Genomic DNA, 25634 nt, shown 5'->3' with positions numbered 1-25634 from the left:
GGTCACAGAACCATGTAAATCTGAACCAGTCGATGAATGAATGTTTCTTAATAACGTTAAGGTAAGCAGCTAGGCAGCTAATTGGACTCCTATCTTCATCCTATTACACATGCACATGAAGGGAACGACTTACAAACTAAAGTGAGACAGACTGCGACACTATAGCTAGCACCAGCGCCTGCTTTAAGCTTGTCCAGCGACTTTTCATACATCCTGTCAATCACGTGCAGAACATGTGGCCCGGTTTTGGTTCAGTTAAACATTTTTAGCTCAACTTCAAGTGTATGATCTGGTTGAAGACTCGACTATGAAAAGTTCCGTCAGGTACAACTTCTTTCAGACTCATGCAAAAGTTCCAATATTTTTTCCAATGTCAGATAAACGGCTAGTGAAGTGTACAGTATGAAACCATTATGGCGCAACGGATCAATTGTTGCGGTATAAAACAATATTTTTCATACGTTCTGTATAAAAATCCTGAAACGGTAGCTGAACTTAAATATTACAAGAGGGAATGACGTATGTTTAAGAGTTCAAATAAAGTTTTTAGAGCCGTATTTGTGTGGCTCATCTGGCGTCCAGGATGAATGTCTTTCCTGTTAAAGACTTCACTAATTTTAAATTGGCTCAAAAACTGTAAAAATAACAGTGAACTGGAAGAAGGTGGTACAATAACATGCAAAAAGTGAGTTGGTGCAGTGATGAAAGAAGAAAGGACTGCCTGGGTTAGGTGGGGGAACACTTTACTCTTGTCGTGTTCATTTTTACTCCATTATACAATTCTACCTAAAGTTTTCCCAACTAAAGCAGCGCAAATGGAATGCATGCAAAATGTACACGCGAGTGGAAGTGGGCGCATACCTTCAGATGTTGGAGTTCCCGTCGATCGTCATCCAGCTGCCTCCTCTTGTTTTCAATCTCCGTCTGCTTCTTCCTCTTCTCCTGTTACCACACACACACACATTATTACGACTTACTTACTTTAAAGTGCTGACAAGGGGTGTTGGTTGCAAAGCAGCTGGGTTCTTTACGGCCACGAGAGAAATCCATCTCTCCGGGCCTTGAGGTTTGCAGACGAGTGACATCAGAGCGGGAAATGTTCCAACTTCCACACCAGAGATTTACAATTATCATAAGAGAGCATAAGAACAAGGCGTTAAAGCAGTTCCAAATGTGGCGGCAGTGAATCAGCCCAACACCAGAAGGTTTTCAATATTCAAGACTAAAGTTATAAGAGATGTTACATCATCAGCAATACCAGAACTGTGAGGTATTTCCTCATAAAAGTGGAGCGAACACGCACTGAAGGCTCTTCTTCTGCGAATATGTTAGAAAGGGAACGCATGAGTTATCGCTAGAGACGGCACGGTGTTCAAGTTGGACCTACTGAGCGCTACGACACCCGAATCACTGAACCTGTACTTTTTGTGTGTTATTTTAGATGTTTGGATTACATGTCGTCTTTATAGTTAATGCACGTGCAATGTTATTTGTTTTTCTTCTAATTTGTAATTAGAAAAAAATTACCATGACACCATGGTCATTTCACCGTGACAACAACCTTGCTATAGAGGCAACAAATGAGCCGAATTTAAAAAGAAAGGTGACTTAATTTTTACACTTTGCTTTAAATCCCCCCCCTCTTTCTTTACTGGTTCCCTGCGCTTTCTGGCCGGGGCCCTCGCCATGGCCGTGGATCTTCGATGGGATCGACCCTCATTTTTGGGGGATCTGTGTTCGTCAAACATGCAGGCAGAGAGGTGAATTTCACGGCTGAAGACGCCATTGATGGGTTTTTCCTACTTTGTCCTTCGATGTGTGTCAAAACGACCTGCATTTGCTTCTCACCGTCCTCCACGTACGATTTCAGTGGCTAAGCTCAAACTTGATTGGTGGACGCATCCATTGATGCAGGAAAAGTTCAAAATCCCCCGAAACTGTTGCACACAAGTTTAGTAATTCTCTGGTTAAACAACCTATCAAATCAGATTTTTAGAAATGTTCCAGTATACCTGCCACAGGCTTTAAATATTTGATAATAAATCAAAACATGCATGATTTAGTGAGGGATTAGAGGGAAAAAAGAGAAGGACAAGTCAAACACTGGAGAGTCGAGAGCCAATAAGACGGACAGATAAAGAAGAGCATTAGCATTGGACTCCTCTAATGGGTGAAGAAGATGGGATCTAAAAGGTCCGGTCATTAAGACGAGCCATCAGACCTTGACAAGCAGCAATGATTTGTTGTTTCTGCAGCCATCAGCAAGCTCTGAAGGGGCAAGAAAGAAACACACTCTGTGTGTGTATGTGTGTGTGTGTGTGTGTGTGTGTGTTTGTGCAAGCAACTTACAGCGATGGCCTGGAGTCGCTCCTCTTGTGACACCTCATCCATCCTGAGAAAACAAAGACGGACAGGTTGAGGGGCCGACAGCAACAACCACGCAGGCTCTCGGCATCAGGCGTACAAAACTTTCTCTGACTGGAGCGTCTGCTCACCAGCCATTCACCTTCCTACGACTTCTCAGTGTCTGAGGTTAACTATCTGTCTATGCGGCATTAAATCAGCGTCCTTTTCCCTGCCGCGGCGGGTCAGCGAGCGCACGTCAACACGCGAGCAGGGCACTGCTGGAGATTCCTGCTCTAATGGGTTCCAGACCAGGGATCCAGGATGGAGGATGGACGGATGCAGGCTTGGAGCTAGAGGGGGGGGGGGCACGTCTGTTGTTCAGCTGAGACACTCCCAAAGCAGTCAAAGGAACTCTCTAGTGGAAGCCTGGCATTATGTAGTCCGAGTAAAACACTGATCCCGACTCTCACACCAGCTCAGGCGTCTGTTTTTGTTCCTTATAATGATTGGATTTTAAAAAGCAGAATAGAAACCAACAGACTGTTTTCATGCGAATGCAGAAACAAGTATTTAAAACATCCAGGGTCTCAGCTTTAGCCTCCTCCACTGAGAGGTATGTCTGCTGAAAGGGATACTATGAATGTAATACATACACAGCCCGGCTATTTTTAACCCTCTAAATATGAGATTTGTCCTCTTCCAAATATACCCATTAATGTTTCTTTTGTTGCCACCTGGATACAGCTTGTTTTGCTGTTTCCACACATCTGAAAATCATTTTTTAAATCTAAATCTAATTAAATTCTCTGTCAGTTTTAGTCCAGTTTTTAATTACTCATTGGACTACATTAAATATCTAATTTAGTTGCTGAAGTTTGCTTTTAATCACCGCCAACGTGGACTCCTTCTCATTTGTCCTGTATGCCACTGTAGAAAAAAAAAAAAAAAAATATATATATATATATATATATATCTTTAGGTTTCTGGTTGCAAAGAGGTTTCTAATAATAATCGTGAGTTGCGTTCATAATGAAATTTTAGAAGTTTCTAGGTCTGAATCCAAATATCCGGATATCCGAGTCTTTGATGTTTATTTTCCTTTCTTTTTTGGTAATTTGCCAGCGTGTTGTCAGTTTTACTGCTCAGTTAAAATGTGTAAATAAAAAATATACCGCATTTTGCCGACCATTGAGCGCAACGCATTATAAGGCGCAATTAAAAATGAACGGGTCTATTTTCATACATAAGGCGCACCGGGTTATAAGGTGCATGATAAAACATATAAAGCGAAACAAAACCTTCTGGTAAGTCAAACTTTAAATAACTCATTCACAATAACACAGAATATTGTTCAGTTGTAAATAATACAGAAATACTTCCACAAATCCACTAATAAAAAGTGAAAGAGGTGAGCATCGTACTACGTCCTGTTCTCTGATTGGTTCATCATTGCCAGCGATAACGGACACCTGAAGTTAGACAGAGGTTGGAACAACGTTGTATTCCAACATTTGATTATAACTGGATTATGATATAGATTTAAAATCGGGTTTAGGCTAAAAACATAACGTTGGCTTGACATCTAATGATAGTACAGTAACATGGACTAGATGTTGGATGATGATTGTTTGCTAGTACTACATAATTAGTTATCTAAAGTTGTCTGACGTTGAAAATTTTTTTTGTTGTTTGTTTGTTCCAGAGTTTTTTGAATGCGGCATACCACATAATACTGATCCGAGGTCAGTAAGCACAACGAAATACATAGGGCGCACTGCTGATTTTTGAACAAAATGAAGGATTTTAAGTGCGCCTTATAGTGCAAAAATACGATAATACAATTTCTGCCTGAGACAAGTGAAACGGGACAGTGGTTTTTCGTCATTTTGCCTGCTTTTGTCACGTGCAGATGTGCACTGGACATCTATACTTAAAAATTTCTTATTACACACTTTATTTAAGTATAACTATGAACAACCAGTTTAACCACATGACTTCAGAAAAAGCAAGTGATTCCACTGTCAATCTTTGGCACCTTCCACTGAGCCCCGGTCCTGATTCGCAGGCAGCGATGGATCATGAAGAAACCCGCCACAGATACCGCCACCTTCATCCTTGTTGTTTTTAACGCAAGTATTACTCGGTTCCCATACGACCGGTGGAACAGCGAACCCAAGGAGAACTTTCCTACTGAATGCATCCACGCAGAGGACGATGCCCACTTTGACAGGGTGATGACATCACCTTCCACACTTTCATTTGATAGTCCGGCCAAGGTCAACCTTTGGACGTGCTGCCCGGACACGCTACGGCAGACAAAACCAAACTGAAGAACAGAGTCTTAATCAAGGTAATATAAGGCCAATCAAAATTAATTAAAAAAAAAATAAATAAAAAAATAAAACCAGCTCACTGGCTTTAAGAAACAATAAATGTTTGCTGTAACGTTATACTGGAGCTCCCCGGCGCCCATAAACTGGCAGTTATGCCACCCTCAGAAATGTGAAATTAAGCACAATAAAGGGATAAATTCTGAACTTAAAATAAAAATCATTATAGATTATTCCAATAAAACCTCTGGTAGGAACATCTGATTGGGCATAAAACTGAAACTTTATTTGGAAACTTTATACTGTGACTGAAATGTGGAACGCGAAATTACCCCAATTAAAAAGTTTAAATTTCCTGTCTTGGTGCCAAATGACAGATTGCGTCAACTCCAAGAGCAGAAAATGCCTGCCCTGACTCTCTCTGCTTGCGTCTTGTGGCGGCTGTAAAACTATTTTGTATTTCAGATAGCTGTTATCAAAGCTCTTCGTACAGGCCGAAGATGCTGATGGAACCTCAAAGCCATGCCAGCAGCACTCCAGCCTGGAATTAAAGTCGCATCACAGCAAATATTGGGTCCTTATTTCTTCACACTTGTCAAAAATCAGATGTTTATAGAAGTACTGTGCCAAAACAACTCTATAATCACGCCGCCAACCAGCCCGGTCGTCCACAGCGCAAGTAAAATGTGTTGTAATAATTGTGTCACTACCACCGAAAAGCGCCAAGGCCCCGACTGTCACAGTGTGAATTAGCTTGCATCATTTCCCAGATAAATACCCACATAGTTCCTGCAAGCCGCATCCCCATCACAAGGACAGTCTTGAAACAGAACCGCAGTCATCTGATCGCCCCGCAGGCACACGTATAAACACAGAAGTATTATACTTTCTTGACACACTTTTATTTTTTAACCCCCCCCCACCTCACCCCACCAGACCCCTAACATACATACAACTAGATGTAGCTATTCTATGTCACAGGGACACTCCTTCAATTCGAAGTGCACTATTTAGTGATTTACTAGTTTTGTTCTGTACTGCAACTTTTCATCCGCTCTATAAATGTCACAGGCCGTATAATAAACGTAAATGCAGAAGATGTACATTACAAGGGGCGACGTAGATCAGATGAACTGGCTCCTGAGCTGGCAATGCTAGCGTCTGTTGCTTGTTGCTCATGCGAACTACACACGCAGGACTTATTTCTCGTAGTTTGCATTTATACCTGTTCGTTGACGTTTGTGTCGCTCTTTAAGTTCACTTTCAAATGCTAGGCGCTGGTGCAGGTTTTCTTCCTGCAGCGCTGTAGTTTGCAGGGCTGAGCTTCCTTTAGTTTACCTCCTTTTTGTCCATCAGACACAGCAAGGGAGCAAATAAAGCATATGTTACATGAGTTGTAGCTCATGAATATTTCAAATCATTTTTGATGACACAGCAGTGATTCATCTGTCAAACGTGGATTAAAAACAACGAAGCAGCAGGAGACGCGTAGAAGGAAGTCTCACTTGCGGAGGAACAAAATGTAATTCATTCTGTTAAGATCACAGAAAAGACAACTTTTCACAACACAATTTGAGCGTCTGTCCTCCATAATTCTGCTGTAATAAACCTGTAAGACTTGCTATGTCTAAAACTAAGTCAACGTTCAGATAAAAACCTTTATGGCCCACATCCTGCTGCCTCTCCAACACAGTATGTTTACGGAGAGAAAGAGATAGCAGACACATGGGCAGACGTCTCTGCGGCACACAATGGAGAGTAATTACATTTATGACAGAAAGAGGAAGATGTCCAGGGAGGCAGGGCGTGGCTCGGAGACCGGGTAGAACAGACGAGATAAATAAAACTGATCAACAACGTCAGACGGGGAGGAAGTGATTTCAATAACCACATTTATGGACAAACAACAAACTAAAAATATGGATGTTTTGGCAATATGTCATGAAAGACAGGTGCATACTACGCTAAGTGAGGGAAGTAGATTGATGCCCACCCTCATTCCCTGTTGAGTACATTGCTGCTGCTATGCTTCCAGGAACACATTAACCGCCTGCATAGATCGCTGTTGTCTTTTTTGAAACGCATTTTTGCTCATGGTATTTTTGCAACCAGCAGCCAGATTGCACAGTGTAACCACTGATCAAAATGATCAACCCAGTGCCTATGAATGAAAATGACTGACAACTCAGATTGTACGTCATTGATCCGGGCTATTATGTTGGTTTCAAGTAAAAGAAAAAGAGCATTAAACTCTCATTTTTAAGGTGATAACAGGTATCATTTTCTCTCCATTAAGCCCACATTAGTGCCAGCTCCTTTGGCCACGTGGGAGCTTTTGATGGAGTTCACCATTGTACCGACACAAACAAAGCCTTTTAACTTTACATGCTGCAGCTTGTTAAAAAAAAGTGGGTTTGCACTGTTGCCTTTGCATTTTCTCCCTTTGCTTGTGTGGGTTCCCTCCGGGTACTCCGGCTTCCTCCCACAGTCCAAAAACATGCATGCTCGGTAAATTGATTATTCTAAATAGCCCGTAGGTGTGAGTATGCATGGTTTTCTGTCTCTATATGTGGCCCTGCGATAGGCCGGCGACCTGTCCAAGGTGTACCCCTGTAATGAGCTGGGATAGACTCCCTGAAAAATGGGTACAGAAAATGGATGGATGACCGAAGTACGTTGCAGCACCAACAGGAAACACTCTCACTGCGTGACTCCAGGTCATCCATTTATATGTCATGCGTAATCCAGTAATATTGTTCTAGCTGTAGGTTACACCGGTTCTCTTCTACACAGGATTCTTTTAAATAGACATTTTCCTCCTACACAAACTTACTCACAAGTGCAAATGTATTTAAAGCTTGTACGGCACCTGTAGGTCACCAGATAGTAAAAAACTCAATGCACACTGAACGGATCGATTACAACCAATTGAATGAATAAATAAATACAGAGGGATTATTTTCTCCCCAGGCTAAGCGGTATTTTACACTTTTTCTATTGTCATCATAATAGGAGAAGATCAGAGACTAGCAACTGGGCCAAATCAGTTTTTCTCGATATTGCTGTTTAAAAGCTATTAAAGGGAATCAATGTCTCCGCTTATTGCTCTGGGTAACACGCCTCTTCATCGCAGTGATCACGGACACACAGCCACGTACGCACAGTCACGGTGCTTTAAAAGCTTCGCAGCACACCGAATCCACCACTGAAAATAGTTCACATCATGTGATGTTTGAGAGGGACGTGATGCGTTCCTCTCACTCCCAAGCGTTCCGCAGCCGGTTGTTTGCTGTGACTTGTTAAACAAGTGCACATAAGGCAGGAAAGCCGGGTTTGTAGCAAAATCGCGCAGAACTCACAAAAATGCTGTTTTTCTGTTATTTATGTGCACAGAAACGAGTTAAGGGAACTTTAAACTGGGACATATTTTATTGACGATAGCTAGGAAGTTAAATAAAAATACTTTTTGCTCAGATGTGCTCACATACTTGAGGACGGACAAACACGCTGCTCACTGAAGCACACAGCAAATAAAAGATTTAGGCTGCACGAGCTAACGGACTCAGACTTTGAGTTGCAAAGTAAAGAGAGGAAAATCTAATCCATCGCATTCATGCCCCTTTTTCAATGTTTTGCAGGCCGATTGTTTCTGATGTCAGCTTTTGTCGTGTCATCCTGGTTTTTAAATATAGTCTTGCAATGAAGAGTTCAAATACGTTATCAATGAAAAAACTACTTGAGTTTTGACTTCTGGGATCCTATCAATCCCCATTTATAAGGTTTATCTCGAGATGCTGGGGGTGATGAACTTAACCCACTTCCCTAAATCAGAGCGTAGAGGTCCACGCTGGGAAGGGGGTGGGATTTAAAAGCTTGGTGGGCGAGAGGACATCACAGAAGAGGACATCTCTGAGACAATTATGTTTTTCTCCTCTTGAATGAGCTGGAATGAAACACTCCGACGGGTCTGACGGCTAAAAGCAGAACAAACACTGAGATGCCGCCTAAACTCGCTCCGCAGGGTCATCTCGTTTTATTTGTACTGGGATTGTTTATCTTTGAAACTCCTGCTTTTTATTTAGTGTTTGCTCCATTTGTTGACTTTTAACCCCTGTGAATTGGATGTTGCGTCTCATACTTGTTTCTCGCAAGATACGTGTGGATCAATCAGCTCCACAGGAATGACCAATTTTCAGCCGTATCATTGACTGGTGATCAGCTGATCAGACACCAAAAAAGTGAATGTGCTGTACTGAGAAATCAACTTAGAAAGTGAGTTAATGGGAGATTTGTCACGTTACAATAACACATAACTGGAATTGAACAAGAAAATTACAGCTGGCTCGTCTGTACACCTAGCCATTATAAGCACTATTCTGATAGTCGATGCATCATCGACTACTGAAACGATTAGTCGACTAATCGGATTATGACCCAAATTACTAAATGGCTCTTATTTACCACTCAGCTTTTAAATTGCATGATGTTGTTTAAATGATGCACTTAATATAAATTAAAGACATTAAATATGGATACTTCATCTTTTAATGAACTTTACTGCCAGTTGTTGTGGTGTTGTATCGGTCGCCGCCATAAAGTTTACCTGGCGCTGTACTCTATGTGCAACTCTCAGCAGAGATAGAAAAGAAAGTGATGCCTTACTCTGTTAATTTTTTTTTGACGACAATAGTCGACAATTAAATTTGTCTGCGACTATTTTATCATCGATTTTCGTCCACAATGTTGACCAATCGTCGCTGCTACTAGCCGTAGTAGTTATTTACTGTTTTGACCTAGTCTGGTTCCTCTGCACTAAACTTTGGTTTGGTATGTTCTGTATTGACAGAAATGGCTACGATTGCCTGGGACACCAGAGCCGTTTCATCAGAATGAGTGTGGCTGGCCAGATGTTACTTTCCTCGACACACTTCCCTCATTCTTTCCCAGATTATTGTCCTTTTTCCCCCCGTTGTTCCAGTCCTGTTTTCAATCTTTCCCTGTCTAGTATTTTTCCCTACCACAGCAGCGCTTTTAAGTTCATTCAGTGTTTATTTTGGTTCTTCATTTTCCTGTTTGGGTTTCTCCCCATGGGTCCTTCAACACCAAGAAAACATGACAGACATCAGCAAAGTTAGAACAAATGAAGTCACATTGACTGAGCTAATCCATACTAGACTAGCGAGCAAATTCTAATTAACAGTTAACAGTTTTCGTTGAGGCATTATAGGAACCAGATGCGCTCAGTCCGGTAATAATTAAGAACCTTTTAACCTGATTTGTGCATATTAATGTACACTTCATAAATCGATTTCTACAATTAAACAGACCCTGTTTCTAAGCAGTTTTTAATAAAAGTATTTACTGCCTGGTAAAAAAACAAACAAACAAACAAAAAACACTCCAATTTCACATTCATGACATTTCTGAGGGGGATGAATATTTTTTCACCGCCTCAGTTGAATTTACATAAAGCAAAACATTTTTTTCCTTGACGTGGGTTGGCTAAAGACGTTGGCAGCCACAGCAAACTTTGATTGAACTTTGAGGGCAACATAGCGGTGCGCCATACGATAAAAAGGAATATACTTCAAAAGGCTTCAAAACCAGTCTTAAGAAAACCAATAGGTCACATGACTGATGTTTCGTGAATTGTAGTTTACAGTCTATTGGTTCTCCAAACTACAGGTTGGGCCATTTGGGTCAAATTTCCTGAAATGTGCCTATGTTAATCTTGCGTGGGAAAAAAAATAGTGGCATCAAACACAATTTGCATTAACCCATTTTATCTATATATACATAAATATATATGTGTATTTTGAAACAAACTAAACTATAACCATAGTATAACAGACTGAAAAAGCACCTGCACTCACATGCAAACTTACACAAAGTGCTTCCTTTTGAGACCAAAGGATGACAATAAAAATGACCCTTGAGGTTGTTGACGAGGCCATGAATTAAAAACCGGAGGAACTCAAGAGGAGGAAGCGAAACTCAAATCTTCCTCACATCCACTGTGTTGGAGCAGCACTTCTTTTCTCCTCACTATTCCCCACGTGTTTCCTTCCTGGAGGCCAAAAGAGCGCGGGGACAACAATACCCCTCCCTGCCTCTCGGAGCGAATGCACGCGGTGACCTCTTCACCACCACACACGCAGCTCCGCGGACTTCTATCCGAGGCAGAACGCAAACCATGCCAAACATAAACACAGCGGTGCCAATAAAAACCCAAGGAAGTCCGCCGGGGTCACGCGTTAGTATTCAGAGGTCGCGGGGTAAAACTCCTTCCCCCCGTTAGGGTCACCATCTAAATAACAGCTCTGTCAGTACAGAAGAGAGTGAAATCCTTCTGTGTTACATCCATCTTGGGAGCACAAATGAAGCTCTGTCTCAGATCCACGGGAAGACAAATGAGAAGCCTCACGCAGATGGAGACATGCGGTGGGGGGGGGGGTGTTTGAGGACCGCAGGGCCATTCTGACATCATACTTTGCAGTATTATATGACATTACTCCTGGGACTCGGTTCCATAATTGTAACTTGCACTAAACTGGACGGACGTCCACAATGCCTTTGAGTGTCAGCACATTTATAGGTCAGTAAAGTAAAAGTATGGGCTGTGTCCACACACCTCACGTCTGATGGAAAAATCGTTAAGACCTGTTCCAAGTGGACCAACAATGGCATTACAGAGGGAAGTGATGGCCATGGATGTGGATTTTGGGACAGAGCATTCGAAGGAGTGACAAAAAAAAGAAGACAGGGACGATAAAGTAGAACTGCGCACATTCCTTTCTGTCTCATATAAATCCCTCCAAGGACCTTGAGCCAAGATGACATCTCAATCCTGTCACTTCTGCCATTTTTCCTGTCCATTTACTCGCCTCGTGGCGCTTTTTTTTTCTCCCCCTTTGGTTCCCTTCTGCAACAATAAACCTTAACACTGAAAATCTGCTGAGGTTGTGGCCTTTGCTGGATCATTCTGACACATCCAGTGTCCAGAGAACGCGTGCTGAGTCCGCAGCTCTTGCAACACTTTATTGATATCTGTGTTTTCATTACAGCCACGGCATGGGGACAGGCTCGGCTTGTAGACGGCAAAATATAAAGTTTGTCACATCTTTGGTGCCAGTGAACGCTGTGTGATGAGTTTGGCTCTCTGATAAAGGCGTTTCTTTTTTTCCTTAAATCTGGAGAACCATCAGTTCTGAATGAGAGGCATGTTGTTTGAGGAACAACCCCTCGAGAAATAAGCCCAATAGTTCACAAATCTAGTCAAAATTGTCTTATTTTATGCCAAAAATATCTTCAATGTATCAATGTGTTAAGAACATTTTTCTTGGCTAGAATTTGTCAAAACTAGCTAAATAGTCTAAAATGGCCTTTTTACTTTCTTAAAAAATTTTTTTGCAGTGGACTGATATAAGATCCATAACAATGCTGCGACACAAAATTATCAAATGTCAGATTTCAGCAGCAACAAGTAGCAAATTAATATCATCTCCTGTCTAAGCATTCCGAACATCTTGTTCCAAGTTGTAAAATGTGATGATTTACTTCTCTACTCGTGCAAAAGTGACTGCTCCAGATGGGACACATCAGATACAGCTTCCGTATCTGGAGGCAGTATTGACATAAATTGCTGATTAAATATTGTAATGAGGTCAGTCACATCCCCAATTAGGTGATGAATTTAAAAAAGAGCTCATTTGTAATGGTTTTCAATATTATGTTTGGTTAAGCCAGGGTGAGGATGCCAATGCCCACACCTCGAGGCATCACCGACACCCCATGGTGCCCACCACATGCAACGGGTGGACCTACAGACGAGGGAGTCCATGGCACTGTTTTGGGCGGAGCTTGTGTGCAGGCCTAGCCACCAGGCACTTGCCCATGAAGCCCTCCTCCAGGCTTGATGCAAGGGTTTGACTGTGGGAGCCCACATCAAGGTGAGAGATGTTAGACTCCTTGTTTATTCAAAACTATAAGTGTCCTCCTGACGTGTTCCCTATCGGACCCCTAGGTTTCAGGCTTCTGCTCAAGATACCTCCCGGACGCCTCCCTGGGCAGGTATTTCAAGCATCTCCAAACGGAAAGACATTCCAAACAGGGAAAGACCAGGAGCCGCTGGAGAGTTTACGTCTCTCAGCTGCGTGGAAACATCTGTTGTTCTCCCAGAAGAGCTGGACGGAGGCCTGGGCCTCTTTGCTCCGTCTGCTGCCCCAACAACCCAAACTCAGTCTGTGGAGGTTGATGGATGGATGGATAGATAGATAGATAGATAGATAGATAGATAGATAGATAGATAGATAGATAGATAGATAGATAGATAGATGGATGGATGGATGGATGGATGGATGGATGGATGGATGGATGGATGGATGGATGGATGGATGGATGGATGGATGGATGGATGGATGGATGGATGGATGGATGGATGGATGGATGGATGGATGGATGGATGGATGGATGGATGGATGCATGCAAGGATGGATGGATGGATGGATGGATGGATGGATGGATGGATGGATGGATGGATGGATGGATGGATGGATGGATGGATGGATGGATGGATGCATGCAAGGATGGATGGATGGATGGATGGATGATGGATGGATGGATGGATGGATGGATGATGGATGGATGGATGGATGGATGATGGATGGATGGATGGATGGATGGATGGATGCATGCAAGGATGGATGGATGGATGGATGGATGGATGGATAAGTAGATGTTTAAGATTCTCCAGTTCCTGCACTGTAATTTCAGATATTCCATTTAAAAGCACTGACTGTGGCTGCTGCTTTAGCCGGCTCGTTTTATCCTGGTCCCATAAAGCATTGTTGTGTTAAATTTATTTAAAAGGTTGGCTAATGTAATGTCTTCATTTTTAATACCTCTGAGTAATAGCTGATACACAATACATTTTCCAAGTATATTTAACTTTACTTGTTGTATATCTAAAACGTAACATATTTCTGTGCTTCCAACAGCCTTGTTTAACCAAAACAAGAACAATGATAATATTAATTATAATTATTGTATTATTAAAGGAAAAACAGCTCTGATATTGGAGTCAGTGCTGTTACCAGTAAGCAGATACTGAATCCGGATGTGGATCGGTGCATCCCCTGCTCTACATCTGATGGTGATTAGAAAAAAAGACAATTTGAAGAGATAAATGGCAGATTCATTACGAAATATAATTTATCCCCACAATAAAGCATGCAATAAACTGACAGCAAGAAATGGTGAGGCAGCCTGTAACATCCTCTCCACCTCCTAAAGATGTTTTCTACACGTAGTTGTAACCTGGTTTAGAATAAAAAAACTGCTGTTTTTATCAAAATAAACGGGCTCACGTCTGGGTCTTCCAGGCAACGTGAATGGGAAACCTGTGACATGCTTGTTCAACACTACAAAACTTGTTCTCAACAAATGCCAGCTTGTGTCTCAGCATCCATTGCGTGACGGTATTGAAAGAAGTTATGAAAGTAGCAGAAGTGAATGGGTGAAACACGGGATAACGGTTTTAACTACGCACTTTTTAGCAGAGAACGCGGTGAGAGCGTTAACACCGGCAGGAGCTGCTGACAGAACTGCTTTTATCTTAACAGAGACACCATTTACATAGTCGGCTGTCTCCTGAATGTGCTCTCTGGCTCTTTGGTCGATCAGCAGCTCCTATATATCTGGAAGCTTATGGACTTGTGTTATTGGAGCGGCGTCACAGGAACCATTAGGCCTAATAGGTGTCTTCCCTTATGGCAGACTCCCAATTGCCACTTACGGCTCTCGAGATGGATAGGAATTGTTTATACTGAGTGTGTTTGTCCAATATAAGCATGGGAAAAGATTACTGAGAAAAGATGGTTTATTTCATTCTGTTTTCCTTTTAATCCAGATGTTCATGTGTGTGTGTGTGTGTGTGTGTGTGTGTGTGTGTGTGTGTGTGTGTGTGTGTGTGTGTGTGTGTGTGTGTGTGTGTGTGTGTGTGTGTGTGTGTGTGTGTGTGTGTGTGTGTGGTGTAATGTTCAGGTCATCTATGCCTGGAACAAAAAAGTAGGTTGATCCCTCTCTGCTCCTTATCAATAAGGCTTTTGATATCATCTTTGCAGCAACGGTCATGATCGTCATATGAGCATGTGGGCGCGCTCGTGTTCTGGGTTGAGAATACAAGAGTCTCTCTCTTACAAACAAACACACGCACACAGAGGCACAGCTGTGTGTGCAAAGTGCACACGCCGCTGAGAACATCTTCCTCAGAGATTAAAAGGACTTAGTGGCTAAAAATGACAATCAGAAGACAGACAATCTGCAAGGAGGAGGAAAAAAAACATACAAAAAAAGCAAATCCTCTCCCTTCTTATCTATCATGACGATGCAGCAGGGAGGGGGGCTAGTAATGAGAGATAAAGAGAGAGTGTGAGAAAAAGTGACTATCCAGGAAGAAAGGAGCAAGCTGAGATTATTAGAAAAGAGAGTAAAATTACATAGGGACCAGAAAAAAAAGGCAAGTCAGAGTATTATCTATTAATATCCCGCCTCTCTTTCTTCCCAGATGTTACACTTTATCACTCTGAACGCTTGAGAAGCAAGCCTTCGCTTCCGCTTCATCTCGTACCCAACGACGTCGTCGTTTCTGCGCGGGACTTCAAGGGCTTTTGTGATTGATGCCGCTCATTTCCCGCTTGTGGATTGCAGCTTCGGGTTTTTATAACCCCTGCAAAAATAGTTTCTCAATGACAGCGAGATCAGCGAGAGTAATTAACGAATACTCATCCAGGGCCACATACGAACGCGTGAGAGGCCTTCTCGCCACCAGGAATATTGCAGTTATGACACAGACATTCAAGCCTATCGCTTCCCTGCAGAAACAACTCCAGCTTAAAGTTGCTGAAAATTCAAATAATACATCACAACCAGCACAAAAAGTCACACGCACGGTCTGAATATGTGCAATTCAGTGACGCGTTTTAAGGTGTGACATCACAGACCCAAACCAGAGCATGTGTATCTCGTTTCCCCGTTTTTATCTCCACCTAACTTCCCATGAAAGTGCATTTGTTGTTATTCAGAAGCTGGTGACGCAGATCTACATCTCAAATATTTCATTAAGACCTCGTAAGATGGCGCAAACTTGGCCCGGAGGAGGCCACTTCTCCGCTGACTTCTGTTCATCCCGAGTTTGGGGTTGTGTGGGTTCCAGCATTGCTGGCATGTCGGAGCTTTGCAGTGAAAAAAACAACTGCTGGCTGCATGACATGAACGATATCGGCGGCGTAAATAAAGCAAGAAGGAAAGGCTATGGGGTGGAAGACCAAAAAAAAAAAGGAGGACATGGAAGGACGAGGACGTGAAAATGCTCAGCAGATCTGGAGGCGACGGCAGCGTAGAGTGGCGATTCTGCACGGATTTTGTCACTGAGAGAGACCTCTTTCTTATTAAAGTCATGTGTGTAATTAATAATCAGAAGATGGTGACTATAGTCCAGAGCGCAACAACTAAAACACTCACACACGTATCCATTACACGTACGCGCTTCACACATTCACCCAACTGGCCACGGACAGAGCTGCTCATACAGGGTCAGAAATGCGGCCGCTCACAGTCATTATGCCAGATGATGACTGGCTGAACAAGACGAGCGCCGTCAGCTCCACTGTGAGCTGCTGACAAAAGACAGAGCCGCCGACCGGATATAGACCACTGGGCTCAAAACACAGACTGGCCGACGGCCTCTGGTGACCCGACGCACCTCGCTTTTACCCTAAAATGACAGGAAGGACAAACAGAGATGGAAACATGCGTAGACAGAGTTGAATATCCCCGGGTTTTTCTTTGTTTATTTTTTAATGTTTTTCATGTTTGCCCTGGTGGAAAAACTTTGATGGTCTTAACTTTCACTAATTAAGTCTTTTATCCTTAAAGGAGGCTTATTATACTCCATTTTTCAGAATTTGACACAATTTCCTGAGGTATTACGGGAATGTCTGTGACATGCTTTGGCCAAAATATAATTGGTATACAATGCAAAAGCTCGCTTTTCAACTGTGCTGTGATGCAGCTGTCCATAGCAACCGGTTTTTGTAGGGTGGCGTGAACGACGCGATGGGTTTGCGGCCGCTTCCTGCAGCCATGCTAATTCTTCTCCTCTTCAATACAGAGAATTAGTCTGATTGCCCTGGATTAGACTTTGATTTCCGGGGAGGGGAACTGCCACAGGTCAGCCAGACACCAGACTAGCATGATAATGAAATGATCAACCATATCAACAAGAGCCATCCAAAGTGGTGAATCACACTGGCCAATGACTGTTTTGGGTGGTTTGACAGCAGGTTAATGGCAATTCTGCAACCATCTTGGTTGATTTGAAAAGTGGCTTTGGATGCTCCTGTATGAACCACAAAGTCTGTCCCTGTCCAAAGGCGATTAGCTCGGTACCTTCTGTACCAGGGAAAATGGCTGTGGATGGGAACAGTACCAGACCTTGTTCTGTGAAGTGAATACTCTGTTTCTCTGCAAATCTGAATGTCATATCTTCAGATGTAGATTACACTTTAGTGTTTAGATTAGTTCTTCAGCTGGTTATCGCTTAAAACGCCATAATATGTGTTCTCAAGCTCAGTCATGTTAGGTATTTTCCTAATAAATACCCTTCACAGAGGATATGGTGTAACTAATGCACATATTCCCATCATTTGCAGGCAGAATACTGTGATCGGTTTTGTATACATAAAGCTTTTTGATGACATTGGTCAAGTAACTATTATGGCAAAAATGTGAATCACTTTAATTACACATTTTCTCGGCTTCATCAGCACTCCAACAAAGAATTCAGTGTAGCCAGCGCCCTGGCTGCAGTCCCGGGACTCTAAATTGTAATGGGTGTGTTATGTTTACAGACTATTCTATCTTGCATTTGCTGGCCTTGTCAACACGCATATTGTCCTCCAGACCCAGGAGAGAACTATAGACACCAAACCAGACAAAAAAGCCATTCTTTGTCTTCTTTGCGCTGCTGCGATCAAACGCATCGAGGAACAGTATAGCGTCCACGGAGTTGGTGACATTGTTCTAGTCAGTGGCAGGAAATAAGGCTGATGCAGAACACGGACAGTCAGACAAGCCTGGGTTGTTGTGTTTTTCCCTTTTCTTTTTTTTCCCCTCTCAGAGGATGGATGATCCAGAGTCGGTGAATGATGCCCAGTTACATTCCCCGCAACACTAAAAACCAGCTGCCTGTTCCGCTGCATGCAGAGTGTAAATTCCAGACAGGAGTATGTAATGGCCCAAAGGTTTATCAGCTCCTGCGCGCCATGTTGGAGCGGACTGCTCACATCACAACACAGAAGCTGCCGCTCCCCCGTCTCCTCTCCTCTCCTCCCTGCAGGAACCAGCAGCATCATCACCGCGCACCGACGGCCCTGCGCCTGCATGGCCGCCTCTGGAAATATAGCCTACCGGCCATGCAGGCAGAAGGAAAAAAAATCCAACTAAAACCAACCCTGAAACACTCTCCTGGCAAAAACAGATCGATATTACACGATGGATCATCAAAGGCATTCGCGTCAACATGTCTTGCTGTCACACCTGTCGGCCCGATCATGCCGTCGGAGCTGCGAGCTGCGTCCCGGGCATGGAATAAAAAAACATGACATGACATAATAATGACGATATTCTGCATTTATGCTCCGAATTAGACTTTATGAGGCGTGTTATTTAACAGTGAAGGATGCGGCACCTCCTGAGTTGTAGTGAGAGCAGTGACATTTACAAATGTTTACTGGAAACAGCCTGCAAAGGATGCAATGCCAGTGTCTTGCCTTGTTTTATTTTATGAAGCCATATCTATGTACATTAGTCGCGTTACTATTTGTCATTTGCCTCTGTCCCGCTATGTCATCCCACCCGCGGATGCTGCTGCCATGCACAAATCACCGAAAGCAGGTCAGTCTTGAGGAAAACACTGACAACCAGAGGACTTTTATACTCACTTGCGGATCCCTTTTGCTTCCCGCTGCAGACGTCTTTCAAACGAGGTGTCGCGTTGATGTTTATTTCGGAATTCGGAATTTCGGACACCCCCCCCCTTTCCTTTCCACCACCCCCTCCTCCTCCTCCTCTCCTCTCCTCCTCCTCCTGCCCCCCTTCTTTTCGCCTGGCACCCCTCCTGTTAAAGCCGAGGTGATGCCGCTGGCAGGCTCACCAACCAGAGCTCCGATGGTTCCCGATGGTTTCCTCCGGAGAGAGAAAGGCGCACGGCGCGCAGCGGAGTGGGGATCTCACGGGTGACAGGGCGTCGTCTGGAACCAAGCAGGTTGTGGTTCGGTTCGTTCACAGGGGAGAAAAAGAGAGAGAGAGAGGGAGAGAGAGAGAGAGAGAGAGAAAAAAGAGTGAGAGAGAGAGAGTCAGAGTGGTATGCAAAGGGGGGAGTGCAGAGGGGAAAAGGATACGCCTCTCTGCCTTGTGGAGATAAAGGGGGCCCTGGCCGCGCACGCTGATTGAGATATGGGTAGTCCTCTCTGCAAGCAGGGCCTTCCTGGCTCTCATCCAGGCCTATCACATCATATGACGTGAAAAGAAACCAGGCTGTGTGCTTCAAGGCTGCTTTGGAGGAGAGGAGTAGGCGCAGGCAAAAAGACCGGGATCAGATCCAGTTCTCCTTAAGCATGAATTATGGTTCCGCGTTAAATCGACGCAGAGCTACGCCGTAGGGTACGGCGTCGGGCTCTGCGTTGGTGTAACGCGGAACCATAAATCAGCCTTTACTGTGGAGAAAGCGCCATTCTTCACCGTCTCCTCTGTCCCACCTCCCCATCTAGTGGTGGGAAGTTTTCAGTGTCAGGACTCCTTCAGATGGGGCTTTATTCAGTTACATAAATACCCACTGGGCCTATAGACACTGATATCTTTACAGCCTCGGACTGCGGTTTTGACCTGCTCTCGGTGGATCATCTCAAAAACAGTCAGCGCGTTTGCGCTGCTGACCCCAATAAACGGCCTCTGCGTGAGGGCTATTATGTTGCTTTTTTGTTGCTCGATCTTCTGCCTTTTTTTCATCTAGCTATTTACAGAAAAATACAATCCGTGTCATACTGATCATTTTACATCTGCATCCCGAGGTTGTCCGAAAAAATATGTTGCACCTGCACCAAAGTCCCGGCAGGTGGTGCTAGAGTCACACTAGTGCTCTGCTGTGATTCCTGGTCACCTGATGGTTGGTGACAACCAGATATTCTACTCAGGTAAAGGTACCATGTTTGGATTTTAATAAAATGAAATAATCTTAATAAGAAAGACTAAATTATCAATTACTCAGAGAAATTGCTACTTTAGTTCTTTTATTTATAGAGGTGGGTCTCTTCTGAATGGGACAAGGATATTTGTAATTAAAGGAATATCTTTACAAGTTAAATTATATTATCTAATAAAAGATGTCGATATAAAATATACATTATTGGTGGAGAAAAAATGTCATAGTTTAGATGATATCATAATACATCTTCAAACAATATAACGTATAAAAGTGGCATTAATTTATTTTTTTAATCAGCCTGTCTAAGTGATGTTTCCATAGGTTCCCTACAAACAACCCAAGGTCATTTTAAAAGTGAGGGTACAGAAGTTGTTTAAACAGGACAGTGTTTACATGCAAGTCAAATGCTGAAATCCAGCAAAACTGTTAAACGATGCAAAAGGAGGAGCATTCGTGGCCTCTACTTCTAACACTTTTTGTTGATTTTGTCTGAAATATCCAAGTGTTGATGCAGATCTATGGAACCAGAGGCCATGGACTCGTCTTCATTTGCATTTCCGTGACATTTTGACTCAGAAGTAGATGGGGGCGGCACCAAGGAGATGCCAAAACAAAAAACAAACTACTTTGATTCACATCGTCTTGGTTCCAGACGAAGGTATACCATCTAAAAAGGGACCTAAGGTTGTCCATCGTTCATATGTTCTTGGGGTTTCTCGCTTTGGGTTGTCCTCCTACAGATCACTTATGAAGTGATGTGAGTGTTGTGGGACGACGAAGACCTTTAACTGGAATAACAGATTAGGGAGCATTTCTGCAGCCGTGATCCTTTACTCAGTAATGAGCGTTCAGTGATCCAGGTTACACTAACTACGACAGGTTCAGTGTCGACAGCTTCATCTGGCCGGAAATAAGATACCTCCAAACTAAGGTAGACATTAGTTGCTCTGATCTGGGTCATTTAGCATATCTTACTATTTGTCTTATCTTCCATTCGAGGGTTTATACTCTTGTTTGTATCTGTTGATACCCGTCTTCTCTGAATTTGTGATTTCTTTTCATTTTTCTCTTGTTTTCTCGATGCAGCAATAAAGGAAAATAATCTCTGTTTCACTGTGGGGTGTGGTGGACTGGTTTGTAGCTGTGGACCAAAAAATACAGAGACATGGAATGAAAAAACGCTAATACCAAGAGACAAATGGTCATCCAAAGAGAGATGGCATTTTGTTTGTTTTCAGGGAGGTTTGAAGCAGAACAAACAATATTTGCACTTAAATTACACTTTAAAATGAACATTATCATGTTTGAATAAAAAGTTTGTGAAATAAAAGACAGTTTTGACAAATTATTTTACGAACAGAAGGGGGCGATAGAGGTGTGCAGATGGCAAACATTAAAAAAGTAGATGCATCTTCTTTTTCCTATAATAATGTTTGCCTTGTTCACAACTTGATGCCCATGAATACATCTTGGACCTGGTCATTTAGTTTCCAATAGTTAGCTGGCTGCTGTCTTCTTCTACGCCTTTGAAAGTATTCATAAACCATCAAATGCTGCAGAATTTCAGGATACCTTTAATTAAAGCAGAGTAAACATGTGGCACATTTTAGAGTTCATATTAAAAGACAAGTACTGTACACTGTTTGTTGGGCTTTAGTGTTCAGGCAGTAGGTTTATCGGTCCCATTTCAGTAGGGGTGAAGTACAACCCAGGCATAACTCCCACACTCAATCAGCTCTCCGCTAGTAAAAGAGGACTGAGGCGACTTTTGCTTCCCAAATCCACATCTTAAGTGCTTCGTCTTTGAAGTGTCGAAGAACAAAGTTTGCCTTCTTGCTTCATTAAAGGAGACATATTATCCTCCTTTCCAAAAGTTCAAACCATTCCCTGGGTCTTCTTGAAATCTCTGTGATATGTTTTGATTAAAATACGACAGGAAACCCCGAACAAAACCCTTTTCAGAAAATGGCCATACAGCTTTGCGATAACCACTTCAGTGAAGAGAAAATGCAGCAGGATGTTGAACTAGCTGGAGATAACGATGGAGAAGCTGCATGATTCCACTCCGATCTGGGTCTGTGATGTCACAGTGTGACAGTGTGACATCACAGGGTGCTGTGACACTCACAGACATGTTTTCAGACGGAGGCATCTCCAAACAAAGTGAAATGTTTCTTGAGGTTATGAGTTAGTAATCAGTCTATACAGTCAAGCAAAGAAAACCTTTAAGGAACACCATCAGTCATGCAGGCTTACGACGGCAGCATTATCTATGTCTGTCTCTTTATAGCCATTTTCTATTACCTACTGGTCCTTTTCTTCTTTCTGTAACTCTTTCACATCTCTCTGTGATTGTTTTGTCCTTCTTATACTATATACTTTACTTTGCATGTTTACTTCAAGCTTTTCATCTTAATGATCGATTTGATTTAACTCTCGCCTCTCTTTGTCTCAGTTTTATTTCCCAGAGGCACAACAGGCACAAGGGGGCATCCAGTCATTTTAAGGAGTTCTGCGTTTGTGGTGTAATAGGAAAATGCCTCTACGACAGACGGGGCAGATCCGGACGATATTTCAGTGGCCAGAGAGCAGAGATGTGACCTGGAGAATGTGGCCGGTGGCTGAGCGGATCCACAAGCTCGTGAGGGAGAAAACGAAAAAACTTTGAACCTGTTCTGAGACGAGCATGTTTGCTGCTAACTTCGTGCACCTCACGCCTCCCACCTTTCCTTTTCTCTCTGTTTACACTTGTGTACACAACATGCAGCCACATGCGGGGCAAGCGCTTCTGTAGAGACACAGCCTCCTCCTGCGTACAGATAGTGGCCAGGACCATTGTGGTGCCATCATCTCCATCATCTCTGCAGTCATTTCTGCCTCAATTTGGAAAACTATGAGGAAATTTCATCTGAGTGTGTATGTGACAGGAAGCCAAACCGCCCCGCCAGAGTCGTTATGTGAATGAGTGCTCCTGTGGCTTCTTTCCTTTTGAGTGTTTACGTGCGTATAATTCGTGCATTTGTTTGTGACTTGGAGCCCTCGCAGCCCTCTGGGCCAGCTCAACGCTTGGCTCCTTATCTCCGCCTCAGAACCTCGGTCATGAATAAACATCGCCCGAATAAAGAAAATACATTTTTCTTTTGGAGGAGGTTGGTGAAAATCCACAGCAGAGGAGGGGTGTTGACAAAGCGAATGGATAAGAAAGTCTGAAGGACTGAGGGTGGGAGCTGGGGAGGGGATTGAGGCCTGGGGAGGCGGGATAAGGAGAGTTTCCTGCATCCTGCATCCTGGATGCTGCATCCTGCATCCTCGGTGCAGTGGGCCAAGAAAGACACCAAATATTCCCCTTCTTCTTTAGTTTTTTTTGTCTGTCTGCACCTTCCCCCATCGCTGTCTCTCTCTGTGTGGTTTAGGATGCCAGTCATGCCTCTGCGGGCCACTGTAGATTGTTTTGCATTCTCCTGCGCTGTTTGGTGGGTGTGTGTGGGAGCTGGGGAACGTTTGTACCTCTTATCTCCGTGTTGCTTCTGCCTCGTAATGAGCTGTTTCACCGAAGTACATCAAAAACATAATGTTTACGCTCACTCACTTTCTCTTTCTAACGCCCCCCCTTTCCCACATCTTCAGATGTTGTCATCCTTCTTCTCCTTCATCCTTCTCCCCGCCTCACTTCTGACGTCCCTTCCAGCGCTGCAGAGAGCCGCCGACAGAACCTGACGTGCACTGAGATGAACACCAGTCTGCTGCTGCGATGGTGGGATAATGAGGGTCACGAGAAGGAAATGTGCACGTACGAATGGATGCATTATAAGGGAGTGTCATTAGCTTCATCCGCCCACGCTCCCTAATGGACGCTGAATGTTTGTCTCAAGGCAGAGACTTTTCTGTTTGACTCTTAAACACACCATTAGGACGAAGCTCCACCCCCCATCACCACCACCACCACCGCCCCGCCATCCTCCACACGCTGGATCAGGCTGGCATCACATGTGACAATGTGTTAATCGGTGTCTGTTGTGCAGGTCAGCCGGTGTCACGGGGAAGCAGTGATTAATTCTTAGGCTCAGCTCGGAGTCACGCTGGAGTGACAGCTCTTTTTATTTCCACCCACTAAGTCATTTCTAACTCAAAATGAGCATTTCCTCTCCTCTAATCTTTCAGCTGTTTCTCTGCTTTTCTTCCCTTCCTGTTACACGGCTCGACCAAAAAGGGTCGACCAAAGAGTTGTATTTATTATCAACCTTTATTGAACCAGGGAACGGAATGCTTGAGAGTTGTTTAACATCTACAGCCAGAGGTGGATGCATGTTGAAATTCAGATTAAAATCGTGAAATGAGGCCAGATCCCTGAGGTTTGAGCGAGCGATGAAGCAATGGTCCTCTCCGATGGTTTAGATCTGTAAACATATCTCAAACAAAGAGAAATCGGGAGAGCCCGACCTGCTCCTGCCACTGTTTCTGTTTGTGTTGCAAATACGGCCAAAAGTCGGAGAGGCACAAATATCTGGAGTCTCGGGGAGACTTGAAAGGGGGATGCTGCAGGATTTACAAATCTTCAGGGCTGCCAGCTCCTCGAACGCGGCCGTTTTAAACAAAAGGCGTTTGAGGATTAAGCATATCTTCGTTTAAGTACGTGTTTAGCATCTGTTTTCAGAGTCCTGCGCAGCTAAAGCTCCGGCGGAGAAAAGAAACCTACGCCAGCTCTAAGCAGGCGTAGTTGGTAGTTGGCTCGGAATGAGCTTTTCCAGTCACACTTCATCCACATCCTCTAACGCCGTAAGAACTTTGAATACAAAGAACCAGCCTGGAGGACCCAGGTTCAAGTCCCCAGGTTGGCAAAAGAAGGGGCCCTTGAGCAAGGCCCTCCACCTCCCCCAACTGCTCCCTTAGGATGCCAGCCATCCTCACTGTCCTTCCCTTGTTCTCTGTCCTTTTCCCTGTCTCATTCCCTCCTTGTTTCATTTCCTCATTCCTCATCTGAGCTTCTACTGATTTTCCTCTCACGTTCAGATTTTTTTAATCACATCATTCCCCCTCCGCCCGTGTTGTTGCTTCTTTTAACTCCCCCGTTTCCTGTATCTCAGTGAATATTGCGATTCATCCTTGACTTCTGGTCGAATCCCACAAGTCCTGCCTTCAGGAATACATAACGGTTGGCTGTCAGGTTTAGAAGACGCTGAAGAAGAGCGAGCCCCGCGTCAACCATACGTGTATCTAATGCTAAATGGGATGGATCACAGGCGTGAGCGGGGACGAGTACATTACGCCACACTCTAATTTACTCACTAAATTGATGCTCCCGGACCGGCTGATTTAGACTGGATTAAAAATTGAACTGTCTTCTTTCTAATTTCATGCTGGATTATCAGAAGATTTATTAAAACACCATGAGCCACATCTCAAGCGCAGACTAAATGAAGCATTTGAATCATGGGGGCAGACGGCGTTGTTGAAATATCGTGGAGGGTAGAGTAATTGTTTATGTTTGTTTTTTCTTGCATCGCGTCCCACAGCATCGTGACAGTGGGGATGTGAGCGCTGAAACTGGGTCAGACAGTGAGCGTGTGTTATTCTCTGCCAGGAGCTTCTGGAGATGCCCTGACACATCTGACAGGTCCTCCTGGCATGGCAGGCAAATCGTGAATTCGTGAAGACGAGCAGAAGTGGAAGTGAGACGCTGGAAGAAGATGTTCACC

General features: G+C 43.6%; 1 protein-coding gene across 1 annotated transcript in view; it reads right to left on the bottom strand.

Annotated features, from left to right (window-relative positions):
• The window catches only part of palm1b (paralemmin 1b), a 30762-nt gene extending 11020 nt beyond the window's left edge, over window positions 1-19742 (bottom strand). The window contains exons 1-4 of the mRNA XM_061743274.1: window positions 19608-19742; window positions 18677-18852; window positions 2350-2392; window positions 862-942 (exon numbers count right to left, since the gene is read on the bottom strand). Of these exons, the coding sequence (XP_061599258.1) occupies window positions 862-942; window positions 2350-2392; window positions 18677-18852; window positions 19608-19742 (435 nt within the window). The remainder of the gene's footprint in view (window positions 1-861; window positions 943-2349; window positions 2393-18676; window positions 18853-19607) is intronic.
• Between the last annotated feature and the right edge of the window lie 5892 nt (window positions 19743-25634).

This window comes from Cololabis saira, chromosome 16 (genome assembly GCF_033807715.1).
Source record: "Cololabis saira isolate AMF1-May2022 chromosome 16, fColSai1.1, whole genome shotgun sequence".
Lineage (NCBI taxonomy): Eukaryota > Metazoa > Chordata > Actinopteri > Beloniformes > Belonidae > Cololabis > Cololabis saira.
The sequence above is the reverse complement of the archived record's forward strand: the minus strand, read 5'-3'. Positions and strand labels throughout refer to the sequence as shown.